Source organism: Panulirus ornatus, chromosome 65 (assembly GCF_036320965.1).
Source record: "Panulirus ornatus isolate Po-2019 chromosome 65, ASM3632096v1, whole genome shotgun sequence".
Classification (NCBI taxonomy): domain Eukaryota; kingdom Metazoa; phylum Arthropoda; class Malacostraca; order Decapoda; family Palinuridae; genus Panulirus; species Panulirus ornatus.
In genome coordinates this window covers 6,550,431-6,564,375 of record NC_092288.1, presented here as the reverse complement: position 1 = coordinate 6,564,375, position 13,945 = coordinate 6,550,431, and the positions used below count along the sequence as shown (strand labels likewise).

The following is a 13,945-nucleotide window of genomic DNA, read 5'->3' as shown; positions in this document are numbered from 1 at the left end:
AGATAGTTACTTGTCATATATTTTTAGGAAATGAGAAGTGAGTTACTGGTTTTGTGTTTTCTGTAAATGAGACTAATTACTTGTTATGTATTTTTAGGAAATGAGAAGTGAGTTACTTGGTTTGTGTTTTCTGTAAATGAGACTAATTACTTGTTCTCCATTCACGAAAACTGAGAAGTTAGTTGCTCGTTACTGTATCTGGATTCCAATATTTCATAGGTTAATTCTGTCTCGCCTACAATATTTCAGTTCACCACACATACTGTGTGAAAACATGGCTCCTCCATTGCCTTCTACAAGTCAAAATGCACCTAATTATACTTTTGCATTCTGACTTATAGAGAAAGAATTTGTCATTGAAAATAAATGATCAGCAAATAACAGAATTCGATTCTTATATCTGTATCTGCTCAGTAACATTCTCCGTTCTTACTGCAGAGAACATCAGACTTCATCATTATCTTTTACCAGTCAATATACACGCAAATATATTTTCACCCCCTGACTTGTACCATAGAAACTACAGAATTCGTCTTGAAAGTCAGAAACTGGCCAATAACATCTTCCACATGTATTGGAGAGACCAATGGCTCTACATAAGATAAAACCAAATGTGTTTTCACCTTCTGCCCTACTTACCATAGAAAATACAGAATTCGTGAGTCCCATTTAGGGTTAGAAGTTGACAGTAACCGTAACGGGGTCGAAACCTGGAGTTTCGAGTATATGTTTCAGAAATAGAGGAACAAGGAGGAAGAAGTCGAGGACGAGATGGAAGGATGGAGTAAGAGGCTTTAGAAATATCGAAGCTCAAACACAAAGGATACAGCGAATTAGAGCAATGTAGGGAGCGAAGTGCCTTTAAGGGGCTGAACTGAGGCATATAACACGTTTTGGGGAAACCATAGAAAGGTCTCCCTGGTTTGCTTGTGATAACGTTATGGAGTCTGTTTTCGATGCATTCTGAATGACAATTAAAGAGTGCGTGTGAGCAAATGTTGCCTTGCTTCGTCTGCTCCTGGTGTTACCTTGCCTACGCGAGTAACTGCGAATAAATATGGGAAAAAATATCTTTGAAAAGCATCAATTCAAATCTAGGGGTTCATGTTCTTCAACGGTGTCACGAGTATTATGTGTGGATCGTGTGTCATTGCTTCATACTTGAGAGGTGAACGTATGCTCAACACGTTCACAAAAGAGGAAATTAAAAAGACGCTGAGGACTAGAGAACCCATTTCATGAGTACTGACGAAAACGTACCATTCTTAAAGGAACAAATACATGCAACGTTTTTCGGATAATACAGCCAGTCCATTTACTGCTGTCATTGTGTTAATCTAAAAGCCATCATCGTCGTGTAAGGTCAGTTCCATTTCTGTTTCTCCGATGAGTAAGTCCTGTCCTACACAACCACCACCACCAGCAGCTTCTTGCTCATTCTCCATCACGAACCATCGTCCTTCCCTGTGTTACACTTACTTTCACTCTGTTATTCACAAATGTATCAATAAAAAAAAATTGTGGTTTGATTCGTAAAGGATTTGATAAACTCTGACTGAGAGTGTAAGTTTCGCCTTTTATTTCAAGGGCTCTGTTATTCTAATATACATACCTAACCTAACCTGACCTCTGATACTTTGTATACAACTAAGTGCTTCATGTTAACAGACTTTTGATCGTGTTAAATTTATCCACTGACATTCTTCTCTGGTTGTTTTTAGTTGCGCTTCTAGACATTAACTTTTTTTTCATAATTTGGTTGCTTTATATATGTATGTCTCATATAACTATTCACTGACTCGTCAAAATGGCTTAGAGACTTGAAGAGATGATCGAGTATCCCTTTTCCATGGAAGATGAATCTGTATCCTTGAGCCTCTTCATATTCCTCTGCTCTCTTATTTTGGAATCATTTGTGTTGTTCTCTGGACCTTATATATTACTTCCTTCAGTTTCTATGTGCAGTGACCAGATTTAAGAAGCATCATCTAATTTAGGTCTTAAATACATTGTGGATCAATTGCCAAACATTTCCTTGTGCGATCAAGTTAGTGTACAGGTTGTACTAGAGAATAATTCACGGGGATAAAGAGAAAAAAACTTATTTGCAAAATTTTATTTCATATAAACATATATAAATATTTCAATTGGTTATACATCATAGAGTTTTGAACTCCAAATTTCATACACTACGGCTCGAGATCCGTATTAACACAACGTCAACACACAATTACATGTAAAAAAAAAATGTAGATAAAATATAACAAATATCCCGCACTGGATGTTAACCTCACAAACATGCGTAAGGTCTCTTCAGCAGGTGTGGGATGAGATTAAAATTTTGTATCACTTGTATGACAAATGACACGCTTTTGTACACACCAATGAGATGAGTGCGATGAGATGAGTGCCTTAGGCTTTCTTGGATTTGGGTGTGAGATGTATTCTGGCGGTGGCGAGGATGAGGGCGACAGAGGCAGCAGCAAAGACTTCGAGGACTAAGAATACGCCGCGCCATGACCAAGTTCGTGCCACCCAACTGACCGGCCAGCCTGCCACCACCGCCCCAACTGCAATACACAACAATCAGTTGTTTTTGTAAGTTAAATACCTTGCTCTTATCGTAAAGTATGTCCCTCCCTTGTGATTCATCTATACCTTGATAATGAAAAGATTCATCAAAACAAATTTTTTATATACATTTAGCAGTTGTAGGTAAACCAGAAATAATCATAATAATGACAATCTTTACATCTCATCAATCACACTTACCTAACCGTACTAAGTCACCCCATGTTATTTGAGAGCTTATGCAAATATTCATAGTTTAGTACCCATACGTATACACTTACACTTGCATATATGTGCAAGAGCAGCATTAGAACGGAACATGGCCACTTACCATTAGCAGCTAACGCGACCACAGCGTGGGCGGTGCCAGAGAGGTGGGCGGGGAAGGACTCGGAGGCGACGATGCCGTAGATGGAGATAGGGCCAAACATGCTGGCCCCCAGGACCATCCCCACGCCTGATACCATTGCCTGTCGGTCCATCCTCAGCCATTAGCACTCATGACAACTCAAGACACATCCCACATTCACTCAGCATAATGTCTTAATACCTTGACCATCTCCATTTCCTTTAGAAATCACCAACGGTCTTGTTTGAATTATAAATCTGAGCCAATGTCATGCATTACAGTAATATACAAAACAGCTATCACCTAGTTATGCGATGATTTTCATTAAATTAATGATCAAGAATACAACTGGTTATGAGAGATAGTTGTTACTGGACTCCTCCTATTAGAGATACTCCGTATGTGAGAACTTATTTTGCTAGGCTGTCCTATTGGGAGTTTATTCTTCTTAAAGAACTCGCTCCAAAGGTGTCCACCACACACACACACACACACACACACACACACACACACGTGTGTGTGTGTGTGTGTGTGTGTAACGTGAGTGTGAAAGTTGAGACACGAACCTGTGAGGTGTGGGGAGTGAGGAAGGTCCGCAGGAGATGGACGCCCGCCGCACACATTACCATGAAGGCAGCCGCCACCATGAGCCTGGCGTTGCCTCGCACGTTCGCCTGCAAGTGAAGGGGGGGGGGATACTGGTCAAAGTTCAGCCAAGTCTTACCAATGATTATATACAAAGATACTCGGTGAGGCCCGAAACCCATAACAATGTAAACAAGGCAAAAAAGCCTACTAAGGCTTATGTGTGTGTGGAATATAAAGTTTAACTTCAAGCTAGGCACGGACGCGTAACAATGACTTTCCGGTCTCAGCGTGGCACTATTGGCACAGGCCACTTATGTAACTCAATCTATTTCTTTTAAGTGGATGTGTATGTTACGTATGACATGATGACTGTATGTAGGCCCTTAAAATAATAAGAAAAAAAGGAATGGAGGGAAACGTCATCTAGCATAAGTTGCATTAACAAGCTGTTGTAGAAAGTCATTTCAATTTCATGACATCCTCGAACATCTTTATGTAAGCAACAGGAACACTATGTCCTGTTCTTCAAGAACATTTTATTTTTACCTCTCTTCACCCACCATCCATCCGTCCCACATCTTCCTACTCCGGCCATGATTTCACCAATTAATACAAACGTTCATACTGACTGGATTTACCTTGGAGGCCATTTTGTCAGTGAGGATCCCGGCCAGTATGCCACCGAAGAACCCACCGGTTTCCATGGCACTAGTGAAGGAACTGGCTGTAGGGAAGACCAAGAGATGACCATTAGCAAATGTAACCTTCGAATCTAATATTAGAATTGAGTTGTGGGTGCGTTAATCACTTTTAATAATGCTTACTTACAAGAATGTGACTGCTTACTTTTCAATATCTAACGTTCTAAGAGGAGAAAATACGAAGACTCATGTTCAGTGTCAGAGGTTACGTGCCAAGTCATGGCATACAAATAAAAGGCAAGAAAAAAAAAAAAAGCTTTGTGAGGGTGCGTTCCTGACCTTGCATCTGCGTGCGCCCCAGTTCCTCGATGAGAAAGATCTGGCCCCAGTCGGAGAGGGCGGTCTTGGCGCAGAACACCACCAGGTAACAGAGAGACACCACCCACAGGAAGGGAGACCTCGCCAGCTGACCGACGGTCATCTTCTCAGCTGTTTCGCTCTCTGAGAACGTAAACACTCAACTCAGAAAAAAGAGAAGTGAAAGAGACGCCAATGTTACATTGCTTAACTTGAGCGTGACGGTACAAACTAAATACAGTCGGTAACGCTGTTATGTAAGAAAAACCTGGCCTTTGACCTAATACTCAAGAATCAGGTCAATAGCAATTATATTCAGGAATTAGCAATTATATTCAGGGAGTCGTATACGTTATGCTAAACATTAAAATGGTTCAAGTTGCTCTAAAAAAAAAAAAAAAGAATGGAAACTCATAACTGCTTCTTCAAGGGAAGAAAATCAATAAGCTAACACCTTAACCGATGCTTTCATGTACGTAGATTATGGCTTAGACACCGGCATTTAGCAACAAATAAGAAATTTAACTTACTGCTGCTGGTCGTGGGAGTGGGTGGAGCGGCGTGAGTGGTTCGTGCAGTGGGATCTGGGAGGTGTACGTGGGCGGGGTCATCAACTAGGGTCACCAGCGTCACCCCAGCCATCACCAGCGACAACAAACCTGTAAACAACACAAATTATCAACACTGAAACAAGCGGTGAATCTCGCAAATATGGAGTTCGCAGTTTAACAAGTTGATCCGTGGAAACTAATAATTATATAAATACAATATACCGAATATAATTCTTCAGGTTCTGAAGACTACGATTATTTTCAGTCTCGCTTAGACCAAAAGTAGAAGAGTTTAACTGACCAGCGATGATGAGGGAGGCGCTCCAGCCGTGGTTGATGATGACGTAGGCAGCGAGGAGAGGGGACAGAGTGCCGGACACGTTGCTGCTGGCCGTCAACACACTCCACCACGTCCCGAAGTTATCCGGGCTGAACCACTGCACCCATGGAGGAGAGAGACACCTTAGTTACAGGTATTCGTTGACTGTAAGTGATGTGTATTGGTTGTTCTCATGCTTAGATGTGCAGAAGCGTGTGGTATATCTTTTCACTTGTTGGTTACTGTCACAGTATGTGGTGTTGTTCCAAGGGCTTCTTACCAGTCCTTGTCTACGTTTATGATAACGGTCTAAAAAAGAGCCCTCAGTGGGTATTTATTTACGAGGAAAATGGGTGTTTAATGATAAAAATGTTTTGTTGGTAAAGATAACCTCGTTATGGACCAACATGTCATCCGTTATCTACTCTTCCCGCGTCTCACCTTCTTGAGGAGCTTGGCACAGGCGGGCCAGCCGGCGCCCTGAGCGAAGCCGTTCAGGAACCAGAGGAGCGCCCACAGGGCCGGGTTCTCTGTTCGTGAGAAGAGGAGAGTGCTGCCTCCGCTAGCCGCCAGACCTGCCGGAACATATAACACATAAATAAGATTCGTAACACGGCAGCAATAATAGCGACACTAACCCATAAGTATTGCTGTGTTTATATGTCTGTGTGGATGCGGCAGAAAATGAGAATGGAAAGAAAAATGTAGACAAAATTGCTCCAAAATGGTAATGCATAACCCAATCTCTGAGCTGTTGGTATTTCTACCGATGTACTTTGACAAATGTCACGCTTATTTTTTTTTCCCGAAGGTATACGATTTCTTTCCCCTGACATTTAAACACATCCGTCAAGGTAGTGTTTCTCAGCGATATATCTCGCGTCAGGTAACTACACCACGCGCTTTCCCTTTAACCACTTTACCTGATTAAAAACATTTTAAGAATAATTGTCGGTTATTGCAAGTCTGTTGGTAAATCTCTTTATGATTCCTGTCCCTGAATGATAATGTATAAGGGGGGGGGGGAGGGAATCCCAGTTGCTTTACGGAATAAAAACCAGTCTATTTCTTTGAAATGTATCGAGCATGATGACACGTCTCTCGGTCGGGAACTGACGGAAGCTGACGTAACAAACCAGTTCTGAATACTTGCTGCATCATGCAACTCACGCTAGAGACTTCTCTTCCTGTAATCTGTGTAACTTTTTTATCGGCAAGTGTTGCTTTCTCGATGCAATCTTAATGCCAATGATCGTCAAAAATTACCTTAGGAGCAAGCCAATCTCTGCCTTCTTACACTTCTGAGTAAAAAATAAGTATGATTAGCCTTGAAGATACTGAAGGAGTACAAGAAATGCAATGAGTCTCATTGCTACAGGAAGTCGCTAGCTGGAGTGAGCAGTGCCGTTTGTATCATGGAAGTGCCTGCGAAACCGTCCATATTATCATTCTGGTATCATTACTCGTTTTCATTAATATTATTATTATTATTATTATTATTATTATTATTATTATTATTATCATTATTATTATATTATACCCTCGATCATTATGGAAGGTTACGTCATCGTCCGTGTGAGATAATGAGCAGTATTGTAACTCAACGTCACAGAGATTCGTGTACGAGTGTCAGGAATGAGTCACGTACTCCTGAGTGCAGTAAGGTGTTGTGTAAAAGATAACACAGTTGGCTGCTAAGATCCCAGCCCCACTGTCCACCCTCCGCGTGACGACCCGGTCAGACCACGGAATACAAAACGCATCAAGATATGGCCACGAGTTTATCTTGTTTGTACGAGAACTGTGGCTGACGCCTGGGAAGTACTCGAACTCCCGAAGGTCGACGGACGTTATCTTATCGAAGAAAAGGGGCCATTAGATCACCACTGCTGGTACTGGAAACAAAGGAAGTCTCCACAGGAAATTAAGACTGGATATCTACTTTGACAATGTTCGTAGCACGAGACTAAAGCAATACACAATGCTGACGGTATTCGCTGAATTGCACACTTGATGATTAAGCTGTGGTGACATGTACGTAGATATGTAAGTGGAAGGTTATATGTTCGAAATATGAATGCATCTATTTACTCATTTTATCACAGTAAGAGCATGCGTGCGTTCTCCACTGATATGTTTGCACATTTATTGGGAACCTCTGGCATTACCTGTAAGTAGGTGGGTGCACAAAGTTGATTATAGTTAAGGAAGAATATTAGGAAAATGAAGCCATGAGAGTCGTTTTGGACTGAGATAACGCCTTGGAATCATATTATTGTTATATATCATTTTTGGGGTTTATGATTACCAAAAGAAGGAACAGAGAAGGGGGCCAGGTGAGGATATTCCCTCAATGGCCCAGTCCTCTGTTCTTAACGCTACCTCGCTAACGCGGGAAATGGCGAATAGTTTGAAAAAAAAAAAAAAAATGAGTTCTGTGTTCTATTTAGCGTTAGACGATGAATTACTTTCATTTCATATCTAATGTAATATATGAAATATAATAATTAGACATAAACAGAAGTGGAACTAGAACTGACCATGCTTTTCGATCTCCACAGTAAATAGCTTCATAAGCTATGTTGAGGCAAAAATGGCACTCATAACTAAAAGTCTGAATAGATTTGACTCAATCAAGAAACTGAAATACATGTTTATGTTCATATATTATCGTCCTGCTAAATTTCAAAGAGCTGCCGTTCTCCCGGTTGGCTTAGTGCGACCATGTTCATTATCTTGAGGCACTTAACGAAGCAGGTGTCAACGGCGGAGCAAACAATCGGTATCGATCAACCTGCGGGGTTGTTCTTCATACTCAAGGACCGCGCCGTAAACCTGTGATATGGATATAGAACAAACAAGATAAGATAAGAGATAAAGAATGTTATCTCTTGCGGCGTCATGTTTCTCAGACGAGAACAGCTGTTTTACGAAATAAGGGCAAACACTTCAAAGCGAGCGTCAACTTGGGAAAGACAATCATTCGATATCGTGGAAGCGGCCAGGTAATGAGAATCGTTGGCTATCCAGTCATTCATGTCTTTTCTCCATTCATTGGCAAGTTCTCGTCAACAGGAGCGGAAAGGAACAGCGAGAGTAATAACAAGAGACAAAGTTCCTCAAAAGACCTCCAACGTACAAGGTGACTGTGATAATTGTAACCTTGATATATATATATATATATATATATATATATATATATATATATATATATATATATATATATATATATATATATATATATCCTATAGCAAACAATAGAGGAGATTGAAGTCGGACAATAGATTTACCAGTTGTGTCAATACTTGATATGAAATTACCAGAAATACACAAGAGTGGAAAGGTTGTATAATTCGAATTACAAGTATACAGTGTATATGCTATATGTGCTTCCATTACATTTCGCAAAGATCTGCCAAGGCTTGGAACAATAATATTTTGGCTCCAGGGCTACAAAGTCCTTATTACACCCATGTTCATAAAGTTCCGGAGGGGAAGTACATTTCCAAGAGCTACGAGGGAATGTACATAATAAACGTTTATGGTAGACATGTTATATTTAACACTTACCCATCGCAAACAAGACCCGGGCGCTCATCTTGTCCGACAAAATGCCACCCAAGAACTTGCTAACGGCATACGCTGTGTTTTGGCTGCTGCTGATAATTCCTGTGATGGAAAATATCCCAGGTTAATATTCTCGTCTCAACTCGTCTCTTTAATCTAGAAAATCAACAGAAAAATGTAAGAGGAACAAAATGTCAAAATGCATTTTTTTTTCTTTTTTTGCGTTTTCAGCTCAATGTATTTAGTTCATATTCTAATCAGCAGATACCTTGATATGTGATGATTCTAACTGTAGCTTCATGACTTGTTTCAGTTCACAACCCTGAACTCACCACCCCTTTAACATTTACGGAAATCTGCATCAGTGTCTGGACCAGCGAAGAAGGCCGTGTTGGTTTTATTATCTTGCATGGCAAATAGAGCCAGGACGCATTTACAACTCGGTCGTTAATCGAAACAAAAGGCAGGATGCTTACCTAAAGTGCTTGTAGTGATGAGGCCTGAGGCCAGGAGTGTAGGGATGGCATAGGAGACACTCTTGCGGTTGTAGATGTAGCAGGCGTAGCCGAGGAAGAGAGCGGTGAATACGGCCCTCTGATACGACAGTAGCTGCTGCCGCTTCACCTGCCCACTACACTCTGTCTTACCGCTTACGACGGCGGTGTCACTGCTCTTCTGTGGGGGGTCGAGATATTGATAATATATATATATATATATATATATATATATATATGTGTATATAGTGTGTGTGTGTGTGTGTGTGTGTGTGTGTGTGTAAGGAAATTCTTTGGTGAAAGATATTCTTCATATTCGTTCGCCATTTCACGTATGGCAAGTTAGAGCCAGGGACAGACGAATAAGTTTACTCACATCCACTCTCTAGCTGTCATGTATAATGCGCCGAAACCAGAGCCCTATATCCACAGGTAAGCCTTACAGCCATTTCCATGATGTTTCCTGCCTTCATATGCCTTGGTTCAACCCAATGACAGCACATCTTATACTGTATACCACATCACTTCAATCTACTCTGTCTTGTGCAGGCCCTGGTAATTTAAAGCATATTTCACTCCATCCTTCCATCTTTTTGGTCTTCCCCGTCCCCTAAATCCCTTCACTTATACATATATTCTTATGGTCAGTCTCTCTTCACTTATACTCTGTATTCACACCATTTCAGGCCAGCATGTTCAACTGTCTTACTCATACTCGACTTACTAACACTCGTCCCTTTTACGCTGTCATTCCTTACACAAACCACACAGTTATCCTCAAGAATCTCATATACAACATATCCCACCCCTTAAACCAGCATCCTGTATATCTACCCCTTTCACCAAGACCCACGCCTTTACCCTCCTCTTCGTGCCATCCATAAAGAGATAAGAATGTCTCGGTAACATTACATTACCACCTTGAATTCACCCTCTTCTCGCATTCACTCTCGATGAAAACTCATTACTGCTTTTATAAGGTTTCCTCTCATATCATATATTAATATCACCATTCGCAAGCCATATATATATATATATATATATATATATATATATATATATATATATATATATATATATATATATATATATCAGTGGCATATCACGATAAGCAGTACGATCCTGACACTGAATTATCCTACCTCTGGATCTATCATGATAGCCGTCGTCGGATACTAAGCTACAGAACTAGAAGCTAAATGCCTACATGAATACATTAATGCACAATGTTTCTCTTGAGATGGAGATAAACACAAAAATCAATGATTTAGCGATGATGTTCGCAACGATTCGCTGATCATCACTGATTATAATACCTACTTTTGACAATGAATTCAATCAACACATTGCCCTTCAAGAATCAATAGCTGACTAGGTTAGTCAAGCGAATAAAATCGTGGCAAGCAGCTCTAATCAATGGAAGTACTTACTGGCATCTGTTCCCCAGCCACTTCCACCGGCAGGATGTGCATGTCATCTGCATCCTCCAGGTCTGAATCACTTATGTAGGATTCTTCTGTGTCACTCTCCATACTAGGTCGAGTAAGGTCCAACAGACCGCTGCTATGAGTGGATAGCTCACTCATTGTTATGCATAAGCCACTGACAATGCCCGATTAATGCACTAAATAGTGTAAGCAACAGCAGTGATGCTCCACTGCTGCAGGGATTACGTAATATCTTGGCAGACCACCAACCTGCACCTCGCCGGTCCCACAAGCAACGCCATCTGTTGCCATACACACCTTTGTGCACCATACGGCTTACTTAGCAAGCCATTTAGGCATATCTAGATCTTTCAGGAACACGTATTTGTATTTTTGAAATGTTGCTCACTATGGCAGAATGGTTATATACGGACCAAACATAAAATCGTTCCTGGTTGTCAAGGAATTTTACATTATATTCAAACGGAAGCAAATCTGCAGTTAAAGGTGTATATTTTTTCATACATGATCACCGTTTCCCGCGTTAGCAAAAAGCGTCAAGAACAGAACAAAGGCCACATCTGCTCACATCCATTCTATAGCTCTCATATGTAATGTTGCGAAACCACAGTTCCCTATCCACAACCAGGTCCCATAGACCTTTCCTTGGTTTACCTCAGATGTTTCACATGCCCTGGTTCACTTAACTGACAGCACGTCGACCCCAGTGTATCGCATCGTTCCAATTCACACTTTTCAGCTTCCTGCATGTTCAGGAGTCGATCGCTCATAATCTTTTTCACTCCATCCTTTCATCTCAGATTTGGTCTCCCTGTTCTCATTCCCTCCACTTCTGACACATATGGCCTCTTTGTCAATCTTTCCTCCCTCATTCTCTCCATACGTCCATTTCAGCACAACCACTTCAGCTCTCTTAACCACAATATTTTTATCATACATCTTTCTTACCCTTTCATCCCTTACTCGATCAAGCTACCTTACGTCATGTATGATCCTCAAAACTTTCATTTCCAACACACCCATCTTCCTCCTCGCATCCATATAATGATGTTGGGACTACGGTACCTTCAAACCTAACCATTTTTGCCCTTCCAGTTGACGATCTCTCTCCAAAACATTCTTCAAGGCTCCAGATCCGTCACCCTCTCCTCCACACAGTGACTTACTTCTGCTTCCGTGGTTCCATTTGCTGCCACGTCCATTCCCAGGTATCTAGAATATTTCACTTCCTCCAATTTTTCTCCATTCAAATTCGCACCCTAACTATCTCGTCCCTCAACCCTGTTAAACCAAATAACCTTGCTTTTATTCACATTTACCCTCAACTCAAATTTACCCTCCAAACTCAATCACCAAGTTCTGCAGTTTCTCATTCTAATGCGTAACCAGTGCTGTATCATCAGGCCCTCTCATCTCCCACAGAATGCATACTCTTCCCTCTCTTCAAGACTCACATATACCTATATCACCATCCCAGCCATAAGAAATTAAACGACCACGGTAACATCACATATCCCTGCCGTAAACAAACCATTCACTCTCCTCTCTTCCTACTCTTACACATGCCTTACACCCTCGATAAAGATACTTCTCTGCTTCTAGCAGCTTTCCTCACGAGCTTTGGTGACACTTCATGGCTCCTTTTTTAAGTAGCACCTGCAGCTTCAAGGCTGCGCTACTTCCATTAGCAGGGTAAAGATGTCCTTTAGTGAGTGAACAAGACAGCATTTTCTTTCGTCAGCAGACCATGATACAGCCTCGTACCTGTGACTTTTCACAGTTGTATTCAGTTATATTCTGGCTTTAAACGCAATCAACATTTTTAGTGTCGATACATTTCACTTTCATGAAGTGTTCGTCTAAAAGCAAACAATAATCCCGAAGATGCCATGAAAACAGTAAACAATTCCAGTGAACAGGAAATGAAGATGCCAAAATAAAAAATAAAACATGATCCCCACGTACTTATGGTTGTGAAAGACTTCGATATACGTTAAGTCATCATACAACGAAACGTTGCGAACACAAACTTCACAGACGAGTTTCATGGAAACGTCACTGGTCGGCTTCACGTACATTGCAAATATCATTTATCAACCAGTGGCAGGTCATCGAGTCAAGAGCCCATCATCAACACCGTGCAGTAGATATATGTACCTGACGTAAGAGGTTCACTTTGCGTACCTTCATCACTGCGTGTGTTAGGTTGCTGATCACAGCGTCTGCCGATGAGTCTTGTCCGTCTCACGTCAGCCCCTATACCTCTTTCCCGCCCATCCTCGCTCCCCACTATATATATATATGGTAGTTATCACGTGACCTACCCGTGGACACGTGTTTACTTGTACTTGACACACCTCTTATCAGTACAAAAATGTACCGCCAGTAAACTAGGGCCTTGGCATCATCGATAAGGCTGTAAGACAACAGTGTACGATTGTCATTCTAGCCTCAGATGACCGCAGTGGCTGACGAAGGTTTAACCCGTTAGTTATACAGCTGTTCAAAAACATCTTATGAGTCAAGATAAGAAAGAGTTGTAATTTAGATACACGAGAATAAGAGGCAAAATATCCTGCCAAAGTGATGTTATAACGAGGCTCTCTGGCAGCGAGATTCGAAGTTGACGATTTATATAATCCTTTTACATATTACCTCTTCAACCCACTTGAGAATAACAATGAACTATATAATGTTATCAGATAGATAGAGGCCATTGTTCCTAAGGGCACAAAGGAAACAACAGATATATTTTACTGACGATAAATTGTAGATATACAAATGAATTCAGATCGAATCAACACTTGGAATAGGATGTCAGTCTCAAGAAGATTTAGAAAAACCTTATGGTTCTGGGGACCTGTTCCTAAGATTGAAGATTTAAAAAAAGAATAGCAAGGGACAACATTTGTTGTTGGTTTTTTTTGTAGTTATTTACGAATCCAACTCTGTAGAAAAAAAAAAATAGGTGTCATTTCACAGAAGTAGCAGATTAGCCTGCTGCAGCTCCCACTGTTATCAAATCCAAATTCTCGTGCATGGTACCATTCCGTCTTGTAT

General features: G+C 41.0%; 2 protein-coding genes across 3 annotated transcripts in view; one reads left to right on the top strand and one right to left on the bottom strand.

Annotated features, from left to right (window-relative positions):
• Nucleotides 1-2,101: 2,101 nt before the first annotated feature.
• Nucleotides 2,102-13,172, bottom strand: LOC139746395 (glucose-6-phosphate exchanger SLC37A4-like). Of its 2 annotated transcripts, none has more exons than XM_071657606.1 (11): nt 13,070-13,172; nt 9,420-9,618; nt 8,947-9,045; nt 5,818-5,951; nt 5,359-5,494; nt 5,037-5,165; nt 4,489-4,650; nt 4,147-4,232; nt 3,487-3,594; nt 2,903-3,041; nt 2,102-2,570 (listed from the first exon to the last, which is right to left on the bottom strand). In XM_071657606.1, exons 1-11 carry the CDS (start codon nt 13,073-13,075, stop codon nt 2,413-2,415), a joined length of 1,356 nt encoding a protein of 451 aa, XP_071513707.1. In that variant the 5' UTR covers nt 13,076-13,172; the 3' UTR covers nt 2,102-2,412. The 2 variants fall into 2 exon arrangements, with proteins under 2 accessions (XP_071513707.1, XP_071513706.1); XM_071657605.1 differs by lacking the exon at nt 13,070-13,172 and adding an exon at nt 10,868-11,126.
• LOC139746393 (uncharacterized) overlaps nt 5,420-13,945 on the top strand; it is a 79,015-nt gene continuing 70,489 nt past the window's right edge. The window contains exon 1 of the mRNA XM_071657598.1: nt 5,420-5,543. The gene's annotated coding sequence lies outside the window, so the exon portion shown is untranslated. The remainder of the gene's footprint in view (nt 5,544-13,945) is intronic.